At 40.5% G+C, this 24,946-nt stretch overlaps 1 protein-coding gene across 7 annotated transcripts in view; it reads left to right on the top strand.

Annotated features, from left to right (window-relative positions):
* Window positions 1-24,946, top strand: part of KCNN2 (potassium calcium-activated channel subfamily N member 2) — a 476,417-nt gene that overhangs the window by 348,002 nt on the left and 103,469 nt on the right. For all 7 annotated transcript variants that reach the window (XM_081505792.1, XM_081505793.1, XM_081505791.1 and 4 more), the window contains one exon: window positions 7,815-8,233. In XM_081505792.1, the coding sequence (XP_081361918.1) occupies window positions 7,815-8,233 (419 nt within the window). The remainder of the gene's footprint in view (window positions 1-7,814; window positions 8,234-24,946) is intronic.

Genomic DNA, 24,946 nt, shown 5'->3' on the forward strand with positions numbered 1-24,946 from the left:
TACAATTAGGGAAATTAGTTTTTTTGTGGTAACAGTTATGAAGTTTCCCTATGTTTTGGTGTTTGTCTTTTTTATTCTTTTTATTATAGTTTTGGCCAGGTGCAGAAAGCAAAAAGATTAGTGTATCAATTAAAAAAATGTATCTATATTTTCTTTTAAGACTCTGGTGTTTTTGTCAGGGTTAAAAGGCTTTCCTTACCATAATAAAGAACAATATGAAAAAGAAAATAGATATATATGTATAACTGGATCACTTTTCTGTACACTTAAAACTAACACAATATTGTAAATCAATACATCAATAAGAAGTAAATAAATAATTTAAAAAGCCTTCCTTTCAGTGAGTTTGCAAAATAATTCTTACAGGATTTCTTCTAATATGTTAGTAGTTTAGTTTCATTTTTATATCTAAGTCTTCCATCCACCTGGAATTTTTCTTGATATATGTGGTGTGAAGCATCTATTCAACTTTATGTTTCTCTAGTTGGCTATTTAGTTGTCCCCAAGGCATTTTTTAATAAACTGTGTTTTCCTCACTGATTTGATGGTCTGCCTTATAACACTGCGAATTTCCTGGTATGTTGGGTCTAGTTTGGTCTAGTCTTCTGGGCTGTCCCACTGGCCTCTCGGTGAGTTTATGTCCCAGTGCCACATGATTTCAATCATTAACTTGTTTGATAATCTATCAGAACTGCTTCTCCATCTTACTCTTCCTTTTCAGAGGTTTTTTGTTTGCTTGTTTTTGGTTTTGGTTATTCTACCTATAGTTACTTTCTTGACAAATACATGCCTAAACTTGTTTTATTCAGAATGATTCTCAAGCACCACTTCTGTGCTGAGCACTGCTGTGAATTCTCTACTGGAAAGGAAACTCATGATATATAAGACACTGTCCCGAGATCAGACCAGAGAGCTTTCACCTCACTGAAGAGAAAAAGCATGTGTCGAAGGCGGCACCCCTCCCCGCTCTATGTCCACAAGTCTGTTCTCTATATCTGCATCTCTATTCCTGCCCTGCAAACAGGCTCATCTGTACCATCTTTCTAGATTTCATATACACGTGTTGATACATAATATTTGTTTTTCTGAAGAACTGAGAGAGTGGGCTTGACATATATACAGTACCGTGTGTGACTAGATAACCTGTGGGAACCTGGAGAGCACGGGGTGCTCAGCTCAGTGCTCTGTGTGACCTAGAGGGGTAGGTGGAGGGGTGGGGGAGGTTCAAGAGGGGGGCGATATACATACAGCTGACTGACTTCATTCACAGCAGAAACTAACCCGGCATTGTAAAGCAGTTATTCTGCACTTAGAAGGTGGCTGAGGCATTGCCGCTCAGTCCCTCACTCTCCTCAGCTGGCTAAGCTGAGGTCCTTGTGCCAGCACGTGACCTGATCACGAGCCTGTGCCACCCTCTCTTTGCTGCTGACTCTGGCCACCAGGTCATCTTGGACAATGAGCTTGAAGTAGATTGTGTGTTGGATATCTGAGCAAATGGAAAGCAGTTGCAATGGAAAGCCTGTGATGGGATATATTTGGAGAGCGTGTTCTGTTATGCCTACAAGTTACTTTACTCTGGCAAAGACCATTAACCACAGCTCTAGAATTAAAGTAGTTGAAACCGTCATGCTTTTGCCTTAGAATCTTTCTTCTTTGATCAAAATCAAAATGAAAAATGAATATAGAGATGGTTTAATATCTGTCATTTTGATTACTCTAACTCCCCCACAAGTTAGCTTAAAAGAGATGGTCTGTGTATTATATGGGTCATATTAATGTAATGGGAATGTTTTTACAGTTGGATTTTCATTCTTGACCTGGAGTCACTTGATGAAACTTTAGAGTGTTTTCTTGTTCTGTATAGAATATTGGGTGCCTTATCATAGCTCTGAACCTGGTGAATAATATTTGACAGTTTATAATTGACAGCCCTCAGCCTTGACTCTAAAAATAACGCTCTCTTTTCTCCCTGCTTCACAGACAGGCTTGGCTTTCCAGCTGGCCTCCACATTTGGGGCTCCTCAGGACTTGGCCCTGTGTCCTGCCCTCTTCATCTCCTCTAATTTTTCTTTTGATCTCATAAAACTACCTAAGTACTGATGCCTTCCAAATCTGTTTCAATGGTCCAAAGTTCTCCTCTGAGTGACTTGCATATCCTGCTGCCTACTTGGCATCTATACTCAAATGACAGTGGCCAAAATGGAACCTCCCCTGCTCCTCGTGTGCAGCCCATTGTACTCAGGACGTGGCACAGACATCCACTGTGTTTGTCAGTGTAGAAACTCGGTTGTCTCTGATTCTCTTTTTTTGAATCACTCCCACATTCAGCCCATCAGCAACTTCTAGCTAGTTCTCCAAAATATTTCTCTAGTGCACCCGCTGTATTCATTTCCATGGCAACCCTCACTCACCCTAGTCCAGGTCAGGGGGATCCTACCTACCAGTCAGATGCAATAGAACTTCCTAACTAGTATCCTCCCTTGTAAACTCTGGTTTTCCCTCAGCAGTAGGATGAGCCCTTTAATCTGTAAATCACATCGTGTTGTTCCTTGCCCAACACTCTTCAGCAGATTCAGTGTGCTTGGACTGAAATCCAGTCTTGACACTGTGGTTGACAAGGTCCCACATGTCTCTCAACCCTTGTCTCTTCAAACTCATCTCCTTTCTCTCTGCCCCTCGATTTGCCACTGTGGTGTTCTTACATTTCCTTAAGCATGCTAAGTTTTTGTAGCCTATGGCCTTTACATGTGCTATCTCCTCTGCTAGAATGTTCTTATTCTGGCAGTTTATATGACTGGCTCTTCTCTTTTTCCAGATGTTGCCTTAAGTGCTACTTTTCAAGATGTCTTCCCTGATGACCACATCTGCTGTCACCTCCAATTTATCATTCTCTATTTCATCTCTTGTTTGTTTCCTTCATGGCAGTATACACAGACATAATTACTTTCGTAAATTGCTTTAGGTCTGCTTCTTTGATTTTGTTTTTCTTTCTTGGTGAAAGTTCCATGGGGCAGACTCTCTGTCTGCTACAAATCCTACCTTGTGGCTAATACGTGGCAGAATGCCTGGCACATAGTGAGTATTCAGTACACTGAATATTTAGTGAATAAATGAAAAAACAGAGGAACAAGCAGCTATTAAGGATGGGGCATAGGTGAAGAGTAAAAGGAAATATTTCTTTCTTTAACATTGAAGTATGTACTGTGATAAAACCAAGAATTAAAATAATTTCAGGTGTTGATTAAACCCCTGATAGTGAAAAGCAACTACACGATAGAAAATTTCTCTGGGGACGCTATTGAACATGCTGTCAAATTGCAGAATTATGCTGCTGCAGTGACTTAGCATTTAATAGGATGTGTTCTCTACAAATTTGGAAAATATCATAGATTTATTTCACTTGTGTTCAGTGTTAGTATTCTCATCTCCCTTGAGCGTGCTCAATTAGCATTAGGACCTGCCTAGTGATTAGTATAATCAATATTATCTGAGACACAGCAAGGCAGTTCATTTTCCAAGTGTTTATAATTCTCTGCCAGATAGATATGGAGCCTCACAGGCGAGTAGAGTGTCAGTCTGACAAAGAAACCCTTATTGTCCTCTGTGGTGGCGTCTATCAGGGGCACACAGAGATCACGGTGAACAAAAGACGGAGACTTGCAGATGTGTCTCGGCCTGGACAGCGTCCTAAGGAAGGTGAGATGGTGGAGTCTGGTCTTAAAGGAATAAGAATTTGCTCAGTGGAAAGACTTTCCTTAAGACAGAATGGGCAAGGACAGAGAACGATGATTAGGGTAGTGTGTTCTGAAATCTGCAACCAGAGGGGGATGTAAGAGGAGAAATAGGCAATGAGTTTGAAGAGATAGGCAAAACCAGATTGCTTAATTGATGGGGAGGAGGGTGGCTTGGAATGGTTTTAATCTTGATACCAATAGGATTATATAATTTCCATTTTCAGAAGGTCACTGGAGGATGGATGATGGCTTCCAGTAGGAGGAATCTGGTTGTAGAGGTAAAAGGCATGGAAGAGGTCCTCCTGGAAAGTACACAAAGAAGAGTCAGAGATGGAGCTCTGTAGAGAAGGGGCTTGTGAATGGTTGTAAGAGGAAAGTGCCTTTTTTCAGGAAAATGAGATAGATTCTTCAGAATGGCAGCAGATTTTTTTAAAAAGCAATGTCACGCAAGCCAAGAGAAGAGATCTTTTTTTAGGAAGGGAGAAATGATTAATATCAGATCAAGTGAGATAAAGATTAAGCTGGAAGGACTAGAGTTCATAATTAAGGTATTTTGACTGACCCTTAGCCAGAGCTGTATTGGTGGGGTGATGGGTGATGTGGATGAAAGCCCCACAGAGATGTTGGGGATGAAAGAAGAGTGAGAAAATGAACATTACTTAGGGCAGACACAGAGCCAGCGGGGACTCTGTGTTAAAGTGAAGTGAAGACATTCAGTCGTGTCCGATTCTTTACGACCCCATGGACTGTAGGCTACAAGGTTCCTCTGTCCATGGAATTTTCCAGGCAAAGAGTACTGGAGTGGGTTGCCATTTCCTTCTCCAGGGGATCTTCCCGACCCAGGGATCGAACCCGGGTCTCCCGCGTTGTGGGCAGACACTTAACCATCTGAGCCACCAGGGAAGCCCTTGTTTGTGTTGCTCTGACTTTAATGAACAGCGGAGATTTGAACTTGCCTGTATCGTCTGCTGAGAGGGAGAAAGCACAGGAGCTGGGCTGTCAGTGGAGGGGAACTGGGTTTCGGTGGAACATTGCTGTAAGTAAGTGGAACAAAAGAGAGTGGAAAGAAGGAGAAAAGGATGAGATGTAGGTGAGCTTGTGGCTGAAGTATAAAACAGAGGTATTTCTGATGCTGAGGGCGAGTATACTGACAGGAACAAAGTTGGCCCTGGAGGGAAAGATGACTGCCTAGAGCAGAAGCTGTGGGGTCGGGGGATGATGGCAGAGACACTGAGCGTTCAGCTGGCACCGAACGCAGGGGCCTGTGGCGGGCCCAGCCCACTGGCATATCCCCGATGGCAAGTTACCAGAGCAGGTCCACCAGAACACGAGGGAGAAGGGTGCGGAGGATACCAAGGACACAGTGGCTGGAGTGCTGGGAATGCATAGAGTGAACCAGCCTCGTTAGGGAAGTGAGCAGAGAGGGCAGTGGAAAGGCCTGGAAACAGAGGGTAGCCTGAGGTCAGAGGAACAAGTGCTCTGGGAGTGATGGGGGAGGAGCAGGAAAAATAGGAGCCCGGAAGTAACATGTCAGCATTATACATCGCTTTACCTCTCACCTCAGAAGGTACTCCTTCTGCACTTACGCTGCTCTTGCCCAGAACGGCGCGGGGGAAGCCTGTCTTGGAATTGTGCTCAGAATCTGTAGCACAGCTTCTGTCTATCCGGTGTCTTGGTGCTTATGACTCCTTTTGGGGGTGGATTTGATTTGTTTCCAAGTCATTCAGAGCCATGTTTGGTGAAGAAAGGAGACAAACTGGGTAATATCATTCTCAGTAGAAATGGAAACGTAGACTTAAATAACAATATTGTTTTTCTTACGTGACTTACACTGGCCCTTGATAGCACTTTACCAAGAGTAGTGATACCGTCTCTAGAATGTATAGAGCCTCTCAAAGTAGCTAGTTGGAAGAAGACATCCTTTTGGACATAAGCACCTTAAGAGATTTGGGGTTCACATTCCTGAAGAGTTATAGAGTATCCTGTAAATGCTCACTGGTATACAGTTTAGAAGGCTTCTCCCATTATATCTATACAATCTTTTGTTCATCTTTATTATTGAAATCTTTTATGCCAGTGTGGTATTGAAAGTGGTGAGCTGCACAAGAATATTTCTGTGGCCAACTTAATGGCTTTATTTATGATCTGTTTCTTTCTTGGAAACTGGAATGTCTAATTTTTACTGTCTCTTAGCATTTATTTATCAAACCCTTTGAGTTCCCTAGGTAGAAAGTTAATGATAAAGGCATACAGAAAACCATATGTTGCCGTAACCTTATTTGTTGAAAATTTGATAACAGAGCCTGATTATTCTCCAATTTTTTTGGAGTACCAGAAAGAAGTGATCATTTTGCCATCAAATTCCTGCCCTTGCAAGTAGCACTGATGGCAGTGTTTGAATAACAGTATGGCCAGTAGCTATGACCTGCAGGACAATTAACTTAGAATGGGAATTTGTTACCATCTAAGTGCTGGGAGGCAGAGAAGGCAATGGCACCCCACTTCAATACTCTTGCCTGGAAAATCCCGCGGACGGAGGAGCCTGGTAGGCTGCAGTCCATGGGGTCGTGAAGAGTCGGACATGACTGAGCGACTTCACTTTCACTTTTCACCTTCATGCATTGGAGAAGGAAATGGCAACCCACTCCAGTGTTCTTGCCTGGAGAATCCCAGGGACGGGGGAGCCTGGTGGGCTGCTGTCTATGGGGTCGCACAGAGTTGGACACGACTGAAGCGACTTAGCAGCAGCAGCAGCAGCAAGTGCTGGGGGGAGGAGGAGGACACGGCAACCCACTCCGTATTCTTGCCTGGAGAATTCCATGGACAGAGGAGCCCAGCGGGCTACAGTCCATAGGATTGCAAAGAGTTGGACATGACTGAAGCAACTTAGCAGGCAAGTGGTGGGGAGATGACTATTTTGACTCTAGAGGAGCAGAGATCATAGAATCCAGTCATCATGAAAATCTGCTCAGCCAACTTCCTTTGCAACTCACTTACCTGAGAACGCACTGTTCTCACTTGGGTTGCTTTCATCCCATGCTTTCTACAGAAATTGGCTACCTACCAAAAGGCAAAGAATATGTCATCTTTCTCAGTGGGAGAGCGCTGTTGGCATTCTGGGCAGACAGGTCTGTTTTGTGCGTGGGACTCAGAATTACAGCGAGCTTGGCGCCGCTGGCTTCCTGGCTCTAAACGCCAGTAGCCTTCACCAGTCACTGTGGCAGTCAGAAATGTCACCACATGTTTCCAGATGCCTCTGTTGTTTATGATTGGGAGCCTGGGGGACTTGTTTACTAAACAGCCAGGGAAAACAGGAAACATTCTTTTCTGTTCCTTTTATGGTCTATCTATCTTCTTTTCTTTCTTTTCTTTGTTTTCGTTCATTGTGGAGTGAGTAATGACAGAAGTAGGGAAAAGGAAACTTTATTATGGAAAGAAAGATTGAAAACAAATTAATAATCCAAGGGAAGGCTTTGGGAGAGCAGAAAGAATGAGGTAAAATATAGAGCAGTAGCAAGGAAGCTGGAAGAAACATTTTGGCCACATTTGTCTGTGGTCCCTTATGATTTTCTTTCAGAAGCCAAAAATAAGATGATCTGTAAGAACGCTCCTGTATTGTTGCATTAGAGGGTATAACCGATTGCCCAGGCACTGTAAATAGATTTCACTGAGAATATGGCTAGAATTGTACAAGGTTTAGATCTAGATCCTCAAGGAGAAGAACAGCTTGTTACAAGGCAAGTCTTTCTGACTTCATCTAAGGGGGAGGTACATTGCTGATAGGCCCCAGTCCCTTATTTTTAAATGATGTCACTGACATGATTGTACAGGAGCATAGACACCAAAATAGCTTCAGCTCCCGTATAGTGAGTTTGTTATCTTAATTTTTACAAAATAAAGCTTTTCTGTGCCAATGCCATTTTCTTAAAATAGTATACCTGGCTAGTAGCATTTAGAAGTTAAGACCTAGTGCTCGCCATGATTGCTTAAAGTCACCTGTGATGTATTTTAAAAATCTGCACTAACACTTGTGGACCATTCATGCCATACTGAAGCTGATTTTCTACTTTATTTTTTCAGTTGTTCATGGTGGACAATGGAGCAGATGACTGGAGAATAGCCATGACTTATGAGCGTATTTTCTTCATCTGCTTGGAAATACTGGTGTGTGCTATTCACCCCATACCTGGGAATTATACGTTCACATGGACGGCCCGGCTTGCTTTCTCCTATGCCCCATCCACCACCACCGCTGATGTGGATATTATTTTATCTATACCAATGTTCTTAAGACTCTATCTGATTGCCAGAGTCATGCTTTTACATAGCAAACTTTTCACTGATGCCTCCTCTAGAAGCATTGGAGCACTTAATAAGATAAACTTCAATACGCGTTTTGTTATGAAGACTTTAATGACTATATGCCCAGGAACTGTACTCTTGGTTTTTAGTATCTCATTATGGATAATTGCCGCATGGACTGTCCGAGCTTGTGAAAGGTAAGTTTGTTTCTTTTCCTGAGAACATAATTTGCCTTATAGTGTCCTTAAAAGTGGGAGAAAGAACACATTTTAGACCAGAAACATGTAGAGACTTACGCTTGAAAATGTGGGGTTCTATTATGACCTTCTTTTAAATGAATGAGAAAGAACTTTTCTTAAGATACTTTGCACACAGCAATGTCTTGATGGTTATGTATTTTTCTTTCTAATCTGACCAGTTTTCAGTAGAGGGCTGCCTTTTGCTGCCTTTATAATCACAAGTTGGAGACCTTCACATTGTGTAGGCGGAAATGTTTGTCTAATGGTAATACTGAGTCATTTTGGCGCCTCTTTGGTTATAGTGTCGATTATTGCTGAGACAAGTGGGGATGCCTCAAAGCACTTTGCTGATTGGAGTGCCTACTTTTGATAGTGTTCACGTGATTACAGATAAGGGGCTTCTAGGTGTATATTTGGTTTTATTGAACTCTCAGCAGTTAGTGAGAAGGGTCCGTGTGTATTTGATATATTGTCTGAAGAGCTCTGGTAGTGCAGAGCTAGATGTAGTCTCAGAACTGCTCAGTGAGTCTGGGTTCATCAGTTAGAGCATCTGCAATATTAACCTTGCCATTTAACAAACAAGCAAAAATAGACTTGTTATGTAAATGGGAGGGACTGGGGAGGGAACCTATTGTGACCTTGGTGAAGAAAATTCCAGTTGAAATTAGCAATAGACATATAGCAAAGACTTAGGAGTTTATGGAACTATTAAATATTGGGATGTTGGTGTTTGTAGTAACTAGGTATTTTTAAATTTAGCTTTTGAAAAAAACTAAAATGTATACACACATACATACATACAAATAGTTTAACAAAGAAAAATATCTGAATGAAAATTGTTGCAAAAATAACAAGTCCAGAACACACCTCCACCACTTCTTCTTTCCAGAAGCAATCACTTTAAATTCATTTAGCCATTTCTTTGGTAACTACTTTCCAAAGTTCCAAATGATACTTGCTTATACTGCTACCTCTAGATTTTTCATCTAGATTTTTCAGGAAGTTGGGGTTTTAGTTTTCTTTCACTTTCATGTACACATTGCCTTCCTGACTTTACCCCCACAAAAAGTAATTTTTCTTCCCAGTAAGTTACATAAACACCAATCATCTATATTCCATAGTTACATTATTATTATTATTACTGTGTGAGCTGCACTTGTAGTTGAACTGTATGGTATATTATAATCATTTTGCCTTTTCTGCACATCCTTTTATTTTCTATGGAATTAATAATCACCTCTTTTCATTTGCTTAGATTTTTATTTAATTAGTTTTCTTAGTTTTTGCTAATTTTCTATACACTTACCACTAAGTCATCTCTAAATTCTTCTACATTATGCAAATATAATTTTACTAGATTTATGTATATATTGGGTAAACTCTATCAACTTTGCTTCGACCTTGAGCTTCCGGGGACTTTCTAAGCTGCTTCTCAGTCAAAATGGAGGTTTCCTTTGCTCTGTTTGTGTGTTGCATGTCTTTTTTCTTGAACCTCATTTTCCCCTCTTTCTTCACTTATTCCCTCATTTTAACAAAATTCGTCTTCCAGTAGTTTCTGAGGAAAGGTGGTGGGTGAGAGATATTTTTTTTTGAGACCTTGCAGGTATGGCAACTTCATTCTTCTCTCTTGCTGGATGGAAAGCTCTAGTTTGAAAAGCATTTTCTCTTAGAACATTGTGGACTTCATTTACTTCTGACATCCAGGGTGAAGCAGTCTGATGCTATTCTCATTTTTTTTATCTTTTTTTTTTTGATGGAAACTTAGGATCAGTGATCTAAAATTGCAGCAGGGTACGCATGCTCAGTCACTCAGTCCTGTCCGACTCTTTGTGACCCTATGGACTATAGTCCACCAGGCTTCTCCGTCCATGGGATTCTCCAGGCAAGAATACTGGAGTGGGTTGCCATTTCCTTCTCCAGCACAAGGGTATATCATGGTGTAATTATTCTATTTTAATGCAGTAGGCCTATCCAATCTTGGAATTAATCTCCTTCAGTTCTTGGAAATTTTCTTGAATTATTTAAAGATTTTTGTTCTGGTTTTTGCTGTGTAGATATTGGTCCTTCTCTATGAGTTCCATAGTTTTCTTATTTCCCTCTGTGTTGTTTTCCAGCTCTGTTTTTGCTTCATATATTGAAGATAATCTCAATTTTTCTTTCAAGGTCTTTCTTTCGGAATTTTATTTCTTCTTTACTGTATATTAATTTCCATTGTCTCATATCTGATCCTCAAATGGCCATTTTTTAAACTTGCATCATGCTTTTTTATTCATAAATGTACTGTTTCATTTCTTTAGAGATGTTAATGATAATCTTTAATATTTTTTCTTTGTGTATTTTATGTTTCCCCAGAGATGTACTTTTATGGGTTTTGTTTGTTTGTTTTTGTTTTGGCTTCAGTCTCTTTTAGAAGCTTTCCTTCGGTATTTAGGTATCTTTAGCAGTTCACTTATACTTAAGATTGAGGCGCTAAAGACCTGATTAGAAGCTTTCTGTACAGATCTAGAACTTGTCAACTGTGTACTTCACTACATGGTGATTAGGGTAGGAGCGTAGAACATCGATTTCAGTATCTTTGCATAGTTTTATTTTTCTCTGAATAATCTGACTGACTCCTGGGAAATCTGTTTTGAAAGTGAAAAGTGAAAGTGTTAATCACTCAATCCTGTCCAACTCTCTGCAACCCCATGGACTATAGCCCGCAAGGCTCCTCTGTCCATGGAATTCTCCAGGCAAGAGTACTGGAGTGGATTGCCATTCCCTTCTCCAAGGGCTCTTCCCAACTCAGGGATCAAATGCAGGTCTCCTGCAATGCAGGCAGATTCTTTATGATCTGAGCCTCCAGGGTACTGTCCTGCAATGAGGGTAGATGCCTGGGTGACAGTATTGTGGAAATTGAAAGATGGGACAAAAAGGAGAGGCTTCATTTAGTATGTGAACATCTATTTATCTTCCTAGTTGCAGTGGAGTCAGGCCGGCTCTCTCCAGTGTGTGATGCCCTGTAGTCTGCTGACAGACCTTGTGTTTTACCTCTCCAGACAAGAAATTTGCAGACTTCTGCCAGGTTGGCGGAAGGCATTACTAGCAACACAGAGTAGAAGCTGGAATCTAGGTGTCTAACAGCTTCTATACAATATTTGAACCTGTCCTTTCATTGAAAGCTCCGTCATTGTCTCCTCTCACTGAGGTACCGGTGCCGAGAAAATTTCAGAGTCTTTGGTGTGTGTGTGGAGGGAGGGGCAAGGTTGCTGGTTCTCAGTGCGGATATGGCTGCTTTCTGACCAATTCTGGTCTAGAATTCTCATTTCTCAAGTCAGGTAAGCCACTTTCCATTTGTCAGTCGGCTTTCTAGCTACTTTATTACCGTCTTGTCACTCATAACCCGTGAAGGAGTGGTGCTTTTCTTGTTTGCTTTCTAGTCATTTTAAGAGGGTTTAGGGAGGGAGCTGAGGCCTATGTGTCTGTTGAGTCCACCTGCTTTTATGAGAAATTCCGTAGCGACTAGGTTTTATTACTATGTATCTGAATCTTTTTTAAAACTTCTCTACATAAATATGGTATTTGAGGGGTTTAAGATTTTCCTTTTAAAGAAGGGTAGACTCCTTGTGGTGTGCTTTATCTCCTAGCAATCATGGTGTTTAGAGGCTTACGATATTTTCTGGAGCAGCTATAGCTGTAGCACCTGAAGAATAAATACGGAAAACTTGAGTTGATATACCTGTGTAGTCTATGAAGATGACTCTTCCTTTAAAGTTGTGCATAGTGTTAAAGCGTTAGTTGCTCAGTCATGTCTGACTCTTTGCGAACCCATGGACTGTAGCCCGCCAAGCTCCTCTGTCCATGGAATTCTCCAGGCAGGAATACGGGAGTAGGTTGCCATTCCCTTCTCCAGGGGACCTTCTCAACCTGGGGATCAACCCAGGTCTCCTGCATCGCAGGCAGATTCTTTACTGTCTGAGCCTCCAGGGAAGCCCCAAAATGGTGCATAACAATGTAACAGTGGAGGTAAAAGCATAATCAAACAATACATACACCCAGTGCATCTGGTCCCTAGTGCATCTGCTTCCCAAGGGCCAATTACATAGCATAGCCTCAATATTGTGCACATGTCATTCATTTTCTTTTCAAAATGGTTCATCTTAACTTTTTGATCCATTGTCCCCAAATATAGAAAGCCCGAGGCAGGCTATGTCAAATCTTTTCACATCCCAAAGTATGTGTGTTTCTTAACACACTGAGGTTTATTAGATGACGGAGCTTCCCTGTTTTCATATAAAGCGGCACAAGAAAACGAAAATTGTGTTTCATATCAGGAATGAGTCTGTAGCCAAGAGTTACCTAACTGGACCAAATCCATGGGTTGGGGAGGGAGCAAGCACAGACTCGTGACTGGGACCCTGGGCTGTAATGTCAGTTGTGCAATTTAGAGGCTGAGCAACCTTGGGCCAACCAATTTGCTTCTTTCTGCCTTGGATTCTTCATTGCAAACTACATGGATTTATAAACTTTTCTCTTCCAAAGATAACATTTTATAATTGCACAAGTGTAGAGAAGAAAATCATTAACCAGTGTTGTGATACTAGGAGATTTTCCCCATTCTGTTTTTCATTAAACTTCCCATTTTCTTGCACAGATCTCTAGACGATAACTTGTAAGATACAAAGATATTTTTAAAATTTGCTTTGTTTTTACAAGTTAATTTATGTGATGCAGCCTGTATATTTCTCTTCCTTAGCTGCTTACTTTCTGGCCGGCCTTCCATTCTTTTGTGAAATTTGCAATACTGGAATATAATACACAACTCTTCTGTTATTTGGCTTGGAATTTGGATTTATATGAGCTCTACCAAGCCCATCATTGAGCCCTCCAAACATTCTTTCCATATAAAAGGGTATTCACACCCGACAGAACTTCTCTTCTTAGTTAATTAGAATAACTCTAAAAATATTTTTTTAAAGGAGAGAGCTTTTGAGAGAGAAAGAGGCAGATGGCTTTCTGAAGCAGTTTGTTTTGCAAACCTATCTGTCCCCTTCTACCAAGTACAGCACATGTAGACGTTTCTGGAAAATGTTCTCCACTAATGAGGAGACATCCTATAGGAGGCGTCTATTCCTGATATTACTTTCCCTGGCAGATCATGTATCTCTGATTTGCCTATATTTAAGAACTTTTTCTTTTTTTCCTTTTTTTCTTCCTTCCTGCCTCCTTTCCTCCTTCCCACCACTCTCTCTCTTTTTTTCTTTCTTTCTTTCTTTGATAAGAGGAAGCAGAGTGGCAAATATCTGGCATTAATTCTGTGGCCTACATTTGTCAGGAGGAGGCTGCCCGAGACCAGATCACAGCATCCCTCTCTCTGTGATTCTGGCCTGGCCTTGTGTTGTGGACATCAGACCTGCAAAGAACACTCCTTTTTCAAGCACCCTGGGAAGTGTGGCCTCAGGCTGTTTCAGAGAAACTTCAGGAGCATTTGTATCTTAAAAGAAGTCTGACTTCCAGAGTTCCAAGGTCCTGAAAATTGGGATTATCCCATCCTGACTTACACTTTTTCAGACTTTACTGGCTCTGTGAAGATAGCATAGGTTAGTGTTCATCCAAAGTGTGTTTCACTGAACACTGTTTCAAAGGAAGGGGAGTAACTGTTTTGAAAACGGTAGGGCGGAATACTGTGGGCCGTCTCTGTGTTACATAAAGAAAGGCGCTTTTTCCCCTTCTTACTTCTTAGAGCATTTAATATGTGAATGTGCATTGAGAATTTCCAAAAGGGGGAAAGCACATTTATTTGATCAACACAGTGCTCTGTCAATACTGAAGCTTCAAAAGGAGATAGAAAAGGATTGTAACTTCCTACACAGTTTGAGAATTTTTTAAAATGTTTCTTTGTTCAATATATTCTTTTGCTTTTGGCTGCAAGTTTTATAATGTGGGTGAGGGGCCAACTTTGGGATGGAGCTGAAGAAGGGGGAAAGAAAGGCAGGCTGGGGACTTTGGTGGGAATGTTACCAAGCCGAAAAGCTCATTGTGGAAGTCTGTAATAAGCTAGAGATGCTAGGCACTGTTCCTGTCACTGGAAAAGATTCCTCTAGTTAAGACACTGGTAGCCAGAAGCACTGTTTTTATTCAGCTCATTGTTTTATCTCTAAGAGCATTTAAGTATGCATTAACTAATAGGCACTGGTTGAGAGAAAATTTTCTAAAAATGACTTAAGAATAGTTTGCTTTTTTTTTCAAAGTGGGAAAATTGGAGAAGCAAACAATAAAATTTATTTTGAATAGCTTCTTATCATCTAAACTACATTTTAGGTGGATTAAGAATAAATTATTTCCATCACTAAAAACAGATGAAAATAAATTTGTTACTTACTTTTTAAATTATCCAAGACAACCTGAGGAATGGAGTTTCAATTATGTTTAGAATCTACCATTCAGTGTCTTAAAAGCATGTTTCATTTCTTCCATTAATCAATTTGGACTTTAAAACTCTGTCACTTATAGTTCATTTTTATTAATTGCTTGAAGGTGATTTATGAAATGCAGTTGAAACTTACTTTATTATAATGTGGGATATTGTGGAATATCACCATCAAATCATGTCCCATAATGAAACTTTGTACAACATACATTCCATATAAAATAGCTGTTTTCAACACAAGGATTGGTTATGTCTTCAGGCACCAGTATTTTGAAGGGGGACTTGCTAAGGAAAACCCTGGTAGAATTAGAATATCTTAGTTTGTAACTAAACAGATTTTTATCCTTTTAGCACTAGTTCATAAAGGACATCTGATTTGGGCCTCCACTTTCTATTGAATATGGACCCTGAATATCATCTAAATTTTATCCACACTAAGATAAATGAACACCATTATTCCTGAAAACCAAAATAACCAAATTTAGAATGGAGGTTGTTTGTGTTCTCACTCAGTCATGTCCAACCCTTGGCAACCGCTTGGACTGTAGCCCACCAGGCTGCTCTGTCTATGGAATTGTCCAGGCAAGAATACTGAGCAGGTTGCCATTTCCTCCTCCAGAGGATCTTCCTAACTCAGGGATTGAACCTGTTTACATCTAGGAAATTAATTAACCATTGTGGAGGTTACCTTTTTATAACTAGAGGTGAACCTGTCACTCTAAAATCATATACATTTACAACTTCCTCTATATAGAGGACAATTATACATAAAACTGAACTTGAGGTTTCAATATGTAATAAGGTATTTAAATGGTTAAGTGATCTGTTTTCTAATTTTCAAATATCTCATTTGAAAAAAGTTTTCGTTTGCTTTAGTTTTTCAGTACGATATAAACCTCTCTCAAGGAAGAGAGGTAGATGGGATCTGAAAGTCTCATTTGTTCTATTTATTTATTTTTATTATTTAAATAAGATCACATGTAGGGGAGTACAAAGTGAGAAGCTACATAGAACACAAGCTTGTTTTCCTGATCTGCCACGTATGATTTAGTTTTTACATCTTTAGGAAATCACCCAGAGGCCTATCCTTTTTCAACCCCTGATCCCTAGAGATGCCTCAATTCCTGTTGATTTACTTAAATTTGAAACATGTTACTTGTGATCAATTTTCTTTAATAGTGTAAAAGTAGTCATAAACTAGGCATCACAGTGCTTAGGAAGCATCCTGCCAGCACCTTGATTTATTGCAGTATCCTGGATAATTAGATTATTTTTCACCACTTAAGTTTCAGCTATTGCTAAGTAAACTCTAAGCATTTCATCAATGGGTTTGTAATCTGTGGTTGATGGTAATGTAATACTTTGTAAACTTATACTTCCAGGGTCTGATTCATACATACAGATATAGCATTTTCAGGCTCATAAGTGAGTCACAACTCTAAAATGGGCCCTTTCAAGTTATAAAAGTCGGCAGTTTGAAAGCATTCATCATGCATCTGTGCCTCACAAAGCATCAATGCTCAGTATAATGTTTGCCAAATAGATTGGTTGTTAAAGTCTTAGAGAAAGAAAGCCAGGACTCTCTCCAACTCGATTTTCTCTTCATTCCTATGTAGATAGGATTTGTTTTTTGGTCTGTCTCCTGAGATAACAATGAGGATTAATATTTGTTTGCAAGATCCTTTGAGATCCTGGTCTGATTGAGTACAGCTTGAAAATAGCAGCAGTGGTTATGTTCAAGCAGAAAAAAATGAGAAGCCAAGCAGCTCAGCAGTCCAACCTCGCAATCCAGTCAGTTCATCACAGCCCTCGTATCCTGACATCCTTGCTAATGTCCAGATTCTATACAGTATGGGTTCTGAGTGTCTTCCCATTTTGGAGAACCCTTTGGTCATCTGTATATAGTACATTATGCAGAGTGTGTGTACATAGTTCTGGGCAACGTCCTTCTTCTCTCCAGCTTCAGAACCACCATGCCAGACAAAAAGAAAGATCATAAAGTCTAAATGTAGCTGTCCTGACAGTCAAGCTGTTTTATCTTTAAGAAAATTAGTGTATTTCTTAGACATCCACTGGGGCTTGTTTGGCAAAAGCAGAAGTGTTCCCTATTTGTCTATAGGGTTGTCTATGTTTTATTTCCTTTCAAACTTCATATCCTTCATTTATTTTTTAATTGTAGCTTTTTAAAACTTCATTTTATTTTATATTAGAGTATAGCTGGTTTACAATATTGTATTTGTTTCAGGTGTACAGCAAAGTGATTAAGTTTTATATATATATATAAAAGTATATACATATATATATATTCTTTATCACATTTTTTTCCCATAGAGGTTATTATAGACTGTTGAGTAGAGTTCTTTGTGCTATACAAGTCCTTGTTATCTGTCTTATATATAATAATGTATATATATTGATCCCAAACTCTGAATTTATCCCTCCCCCCATCTTTTTCTTTGGTAAGTGTAAGTTTGTTTTCAAAGCCTGAGTCTGTTTCTGTTTTGTAAATAAGTTCATTTGTATACTTTTTTAGATTCCACTTATAAGTGATATCATATATTTGTTTTTCTCTAATTTCACTTAGTATGATAATCTCTAGGTTTATCCACATTGATGCAAATGGCATTATTTCTTCTTTTTTATGACTAATATTCTGTTGTATACATGTATACCACATCTTCTTTATACATGTGTTACTCATTCAGTTGTGCCCAACTCTTTGTGACCGGACACATTAAAAAAATATTAAAAACACTAAGATCATGGCATCTGGCCCCATTACTTCATGGCAAATAGAAGGAGAAAAGGTGGAAGCAGTGACAGATTTCCTCTTCTTGTGCTCTAAAATCACTGTGGATGGTAACTGTAGCCATGAAATCAGAAGATGTTTGCCTCTTGGCAGGAAAGCTATGACAAGCAGAGAAAAGCAGAGACATTATTCTGTCAGCAAAGGTCTGTATAGTCAAGGCTATAGCTTTCCAGTGGTCACATATGGTTGTGAGAGCTGGACTGTAAAGAAGGCAGAGTTCCAAAGAATTGATGCCTTTGAACTGTGGCCATGGAGAAGACTCCTGAGAGTCCCTTGGACAGCAAGGAGATCAAACCAGTAAACCTCAAGATAAATCAACCCTAAATACTCATTGGAAGGACTTATGCTAAAGTTGAAGCTCCAGTATTTTGGTCATCTGATGTGAACAGCTGACTCATTGGAAAGGTCCCTGATACTGGGAAAGATAGAAGGCAGAAGAAGAAGAGGGTATCTGAGCATGAGATGGCTGGATGGCATCACCGATGCAATGGACATGAACTTGGGCAAACTTTGGGAGACGGTCAGGAACAGGGAGGCCCTGTTATGCTGCAGTCCATGGAGTTGCAGAGTCAGACATGACTGTGCAACTGAAAAACAACAATATTCCATTGTATACATATACCACATCTTTATCCATGTGTGTGTGTTGGTTACTCAGTCATGTCCAATGCTTTGTGACCCCATGAAATGTAGCCCTCCAGGCTCCTCTGCCCAAAGGAGTATTCCAGGACAGAATACTGGAGTGGGTTGCCATTCCTTTCTCCAGAGGATCTTCCCAACCTAGTGATCGAACCCATGTTTCCTACATTGCGGGCACATTATTGACCATCTGAGCCACCAAGGAAGCCCCTCTTTATCTTATTATATCCTTTGTTTTTAATGTTACCGTATGGCAAAATAATGCTAGAATAACCAAAGAAATTCAGAGCAAAAAATGGCTTTTATATGACATAAAATGTACAAATTTTGAACATTTATAGAGTTTAGACAAATCTGCCTTCTATTTTAAAGTTAAACTTATAACCTTAGAACATGTCAATGGGCTTGTTTCATGTTATAATAATTCTATTAGGGAATGTAGGTTTTAGAATTGTATCCCAGAGCTGGTGTTGTGGTGTAGACTCCTGGCTTGGCTCCCTTGAGAGAGTCTGGATGGACTGTGTCCCCACTGCTTGCCTGGTCAAGCAGAATCTGATCTATTGATGCTTCCTGAGGGCCCCCACAGGGGAGTGTCAATCCTTGAACTCCCCCACTCTGCTAGTTCCAGCCCCATTTTGTCTCTAATTCATAATCCTGAGCTCAGTCACTCAGTTGTGTCCGATTCTTGGTGACTCTGTGGACTGTAGCCCACCGGCCTCCTCTATCCATGATATTTGCCAAGCAAGAATACTGGAATGGGTTGCCATGCCCTCCTCCACGGGATCTTCCTGACCCAGGGATCTAAGCTGAATCTCCTGCGGCTCCTACACTGCAGATGGATTCTTTACCACTGAGCCATCACTTCAGAATCCTTTGGATTAATAGTCTGGTCATTGCCAAATCCTCAGAGATATGGGAAAAGCCCAGACATCAGATATTTAAACATAGCATGGTGGCGAAGTCAAAGCCATTTTGAGTTGAGTTCAGTTCAGTTCAGTCACTCAGTCGTGTCCGACTCTCTGCGACCCCATGAATTGCAGCACGCCAGGCCTCTCTGTCCATCACCAACTCCCGGAGTCTACCCAAACCCATGTCCATCGAGTCGGTGATGCCATCCAACCATCTCATCCTCTGTCGTCCCCTTCTCCTCCTGCCCCCAATCCTACCCAGCATTAGGGTCTTTTCCAATGAGTCAACCCTTCGCACGAGGTGGCCAAAGTATTGGAGCTTCAGCTTCAACATCAGACCTTCCAATGAACACCCAGGATTGATCTCTTTTAGGATGGATTGATTGGATCTCCTTGCAGTCCAAGGGACTCTCAAGAGTCTTCTCCAACACCACAGTTCAAAAGCATCAATTCTTCGGCGCTCAGCTTTCTTCACCGTCCAACTCTCACATCCATACATGACCACTGGAAAAACCATAGCCTTGACTAGACGGACTTTTGTTGGCAAAGTAATGTCTCTGCTTTTAAACATGCTATCTAGGTTGGCCATAACCTTCCTTCCAAGGAGTAAGCGTCTTTTAATTTCATGGCTGCAGTCACCATCAGCAGTGATTCTGGAGCCCCCAAAAATAAAGTCTGACACTGTTTCCACTGTTTCCCCATCTATTTCCCATGGAGTGATGGGACCAGATGCCATAATCTTAGTTTTCTGAACGTTTAGCTTTAAGCCAACTTTTTCACTCTCCTCCTTCACCCTCATCAAGAGGCTCTTTAGTTCTTCTTCACTTTCTGCCATAAGGGTGGTGTCATCTGCATATCTGAGGTTATTGATATTTCTCCCGGCAATCTTGATTCCAGCTTGTGTTTCTTCCAGCCCAGCGTTTCTCATGATGTACTCTGCATATAAGTTAAATAAGCAGGGTGACAATATACAGCCTTGACGTACTCCTTTTCCTATTTGGAACCAGTCTGTTGTTCCATGTCCAGTTCTAACTGTTGCTTCCTGACCTGCATACAGGTTTCTCAAGAGACAGGTCAGATGGTCTGGTACTCCCATCTCTTTCAGAATTTTCCACAGTTTATTGTGATCCACACAGTCAACATGGTCATTATTCAATAAATGTTTGGTGAATAAATAAATATAAAAACTTCACGCAGACTGCCACCATTTTTTTTTTTTTTTTGCTAAAGGGTCAAAGGAAAAGAGGGTTCTTGTCATTCTTGTGGGTTTCTTTTTTAACAACTTTATTGAGGTATAGTTGTGATACATACTTCAATTGTATAATTCCATAGTTGTAATTGTGTAGACTTGTACAACCATCTGGAGCAGGAAATGGCAACCCACTCCAGTATTCTTGCCTGGAGAATCCCACGAACAGAGGAGCTGGTAGGCTATAGTCCATAGGACTGCAAAGAATCAGACATAACAGAAGCAACTTAACATCATGCAACCATCACCACTACTGAGTTTTAAACAGTTCCATCACCCTCTCCAGTACCAAGCGACCACTAATACACTGTCTATCTACATGATACACTCTTCTGAGTTTCATAGAAATGCAGTCAGACAATATGTAATTTATTTTTGCATCTGGCTTCTTTTACTTAAAGACTTTGATGTTTAGCCATGTTGTAGTATATGTCATAGTTTCTTTATTGATGAATAGTATTCTCCTATAAGGATAAGCCACATTTTGTTCATACATTCACTAGCTGATGCACTTTTAGTTCCTGTCTGGGGCTTCTGTGAATAGGATGGTTGTGAACTTTTGCAGAAAAGTCTCTGTATAAACATACATTTCTGTTATTCTTAAATAAACACTTAGGAGCGGCTGCACCATTTTATATTTTCACCAGCAATCAGCAATATATGAGAGTTCCAGTTTCATCACATTCTTGAAAACATTGTCAGTCATATACATGTATATGGATATGTCATATTGTCAGTCATATATATACATATATAGAGCGAGTTTTCGTTCAGTTCAGTTCACTCGCTCAGTCATGTCTAACTCTTTGCAACCCCATGAACCACAGCACGCCAGGCTTCCCTGTCCATCACCAACTCCCAGAGCCTACTCAAACCCATGTCCATTGAGTCAGTGATGCCATCCAACCATCTCGTCCTCTGTCATCCCCTTCTCCTGCATCAGGGTCTTTTCCAATGAGTCGGTTCTTAGCATCAAATGGCCAAAGTATTGGAGTTTCAGCTTATTTTTGTTACCTAATCATATAATCATTCTAGTGAGTTTCAAGTGGCCTTGTTGTTTTAATTTACAGCTATCTGATGGTTAATGATGATGAACATCTTTTCATGTAATCACCAGCCATTTGTGTATCTCTTTTGGCAAAATATATGTTTAGTCTTACCATTTTTAAAACTGGGTCATTTATTAAATTGTAAGAGTTCTTTATATATTCTAGCTTCTGGTTCTTTATCAGATATATGATTTACAAGTATTTTCTGTGGCTTCTCTTCTCATTTTCTTTACTGTTTTTTTGAACACACCAAAACCTTGTACATTTGCCTTTCTCTAAATCAGCCTTGCCTCCCAAAGCCTTACAAGATGAAAGCCACCTACACATACCCAGTGGACTGTGAACTCTTTGAAGAGACTTGAATCTCTTGTTAAGTTTCCTGTTTCATGTGATTCTCCTTCCTGCCCTTTTCCTACCCTGAAGTCTTGCTTTTCTAGTAACCACTATTTTCTAGTAACAAGAAACAGAGATAGAAGCAAAGGAGATTGCTTTTTCAGCTCAACTTAAATACTTTTCTAGTTCTTGCATTGCTTTGATAATTGTAGTAGTTATGAAAAATGAAGTCCAGACGCTGTCATTTTTTACATTTAAGGTGAAGATATTCCTCACTTGATACTCCCCTTCCCAAGTTGAGGTAACAGTTTGATTTAATTAATCCACAGCTTTCATCATGACCAAAGGCAAGCATTTGTAACATTCCTGAGCCTGTTTTAAGGATGTAGGTAAAGATTGTTAAAAACCAGTCTCCTCCTGTTCTTTGTGTGACCTTGCTACATTTGATGACAGTCCACAGTCATGACTTTGAAACAGTGATGCTCTAGCTATAGGCTACCTGACCAGATGACTTGTTTGATTATTCTTCATAGCGTAAATCACAGGGACATGGCAATTGACATGCCACACTCAGAACTTCACAGTGGCTCAGGGGCAAAATATTTTTGAGTGACTAGTACCTAGTGCCTTTACATTAAGGTTTCTTCTTATAGATCTCATGTTCTAAAAGTTTTTTTGTGTTACGTAAAATGTACTCTGTTGAACTCGTAGCTCCTGCATCTCCTGCATCAGCAAGTGAATTCTTTACCATTGGCACCACCTGGGAAGCCCTAACAGAAGATGCAATTTAAAAATAAGTTTTAGCAGACTTTCTGATATCTATTGTTGTAGCTTTAGAACCTCTCATGAAACTCATGTAACTAACTCATGTAAGAATGATAGCCTGCAAATACGAAAGCCACAGTGAAAGGCACAAAGTATTTAAATTGAGTTGGATTAGCAGAAAATATCTTTGCCAGTGTTCATAGTGGAAACTTTCTTGATTTAAAGAAATAGTACCCAATATTTCATGTGACAGGGCATATTAGTGATCATAAGCACTCTGCTTTTGAATAAAACTGGGGAGAGGCTCTGTATCAGTGGAGAATTATCCTGAATCTTCACTTATTATTTTGAGGTAGTTTTATGCTTTTGCCCCGGAAAGCCTTACAAAATGAAGCATCAAGTACAGAAAGATCAGCTTTGATCAGTAGTTTTAATCTGGTTTAGTGGTGGCCAGCCCTTAGAATTTCTGGCTTTTTCTATGTCTGAAAAGGGATGAATTTCTTAGAGTTATTTCACTACTGTTATTATGGTAGTCTGTCTCCTGTGCTTTCTAGTAGTTAGTCAGGTGTTTTTTTAAATAAGTTCTAAGAAGCTCAGAGGTGTCACTATGAAGTAAGAGCCCACCCTGTCAAGTTTTGTATTCCTGTTTATCTTCATTTCTGAAATACTAATAGTTTTTGTTCCTCTTCTCATCCACGATCCATGCCAGTATCATCAGGATCCCTGTTCTTTTAACCCTCCTGAGGGAATTGGCATTTCTCATGATGGAGCAGGTATTTGGGCAGAGGTGTGGTAGTGGGTGGTTGGATGGTAAAGGGACTCAAGGTGCCTTATTAGACAGGTTTGATGTGGTCTTGAGGAAGAACTAGGAAGAGATTGTAGTTATTTGTCTTTGGTATAATATGAGCAAAACTTTTACCTGGTCCTGGTTAGGTGAGGTGATGAGTTTTCTCTCCAGTTTAAGGTATTCTTTGAGCACCTATGGTATTCTATATTCTGTGCAAATGGGGATAGTTATAAAAGCCCCAGCTGAGGTCAACTTCTTGAGGATAAAGACCAGATCTAGTACCACCTTGAGCCCATAGTCCAGAGCCCTATAATATCTGGGTGAGAGGAGACCTTTCAAGTCATCTAGTTCTGTCAGGTCAAGATTGATACCACTTCCATTGCTCCATGAAGACTTATACATGATTCCACACAAATGTTTACCATTAGTCAGGACAATAGAAGGCTCTTTTGTAACACTCCATGAGTGACTTCATGTATTAAAGTTGAACCCTAAAAGAGTGATTTCGAAAAATACTACTAAGGAGAATAATGTCTGTTCCATGTAAAAAGAATTTGTATGCCTTTATTTTATCATGTTCTAAAAATGGATTCATTGGCAAGAGCTTTACTGTTTAGTAAGTTAAAAGGGGTTAATGAGGAACTCTGTTAATTTGAACTTTCTTTCAAGCAGAGGCAAAAATAGCACTTGGTGAACTTTTGAAGAGGGCAGGGACATTGGTCTTGGAAACCTGAGACCTTCCTTGTGAGCTGGACAGACAGGCAGACGGCCCACAGAAAGGTGACAGGCCTGGTACAGCACTGCTGGCGATGCCTCTCGGTGCTCAACCTAGAAGTATCTTCAGCACACAGACTTCTGACAGAGTTTCTTGGTCTTTGATCTTGGGCGTTGCTTTAGGGGCTCTCAGCATCTGTGTGGCTCTGAACACTGGCTGGGGTTTGCCAAGGGAAGGCAGAGGGAACCCCACTCAAGGTGGCATTAGTGAGAGACCTCCACGGTGCAGAGAAGCCCTGGGGCAGAAATGAGTGCACCTTCTGCAGCATTCCATCTTTCCTTTCCCTAAGACCACTGCTGTTCTCCCGCGCCACTCCACTGCAGGCCTACTGTGTGCTCCATGTCACAGGTACTCCTGAACGCCTCCTGAACAGCAGTAAACAACCTAGCCCCACTCGCGTGAGGAATGCATACAGCAAGTGCTGCTCCCCCTGGTCTGTGGAACTTCCCAGAATCCTGACCACAGCCTTCCAGAAAGAAGTCTCATAAGTTTTGAAGCGCCAGGATTTGGCTCCTTGTAACGATCCTATTTTAAGTAAGAACAATACAGAAGTCTAAGTAAGCCCTTTGAGAGATAACATGACCCTTTTGTCATGGCCCTTTATCAGTTTGACTCTTTATTGGAGGTCTGATCTGGATTGTGAAAATCACTGAGTGAGGCCCCATGGACTAGTTTTCCAGGCCAGAATACTGGAGTTGGTAGCTTTTTCCCTTCTCCAGTGGATCTTCCCAACCCAGGAATCGAACCGGGGTCTCCTGCATTGCAGGTGGATTCTTTACCAACTGAGCTATCACTGCAGTCATGAAATTAAAAGACGCTTGCTCCTTGGAAGAAAAGTTATAACCAACCTAGACAGCATATTAAAAAGCAGAGACTTTACTTTGCCTACAAAGGTCCATCTAGTCAAAGCTATGGTTTTTCCAGTAGTCATGTGTGGATGTGAGAGTT

The sequence above is a fragment of the Giraffa tippelskirchi genome, chromosome 7, assembly GCF_054371585.1.
Source record: "Giraffa tippelskirchi isolate mGirTip1 chromosome 7, T2T-mGirTip1v1.2.pri, whole genome shotgun sequence".
Taxonomy (NCBI): Eukaryota; Metazoa; Chordata; class Mammalia; order Artiodactyla; family Giraffidae; genus Giraffa; species Giraffa tippelskirchi.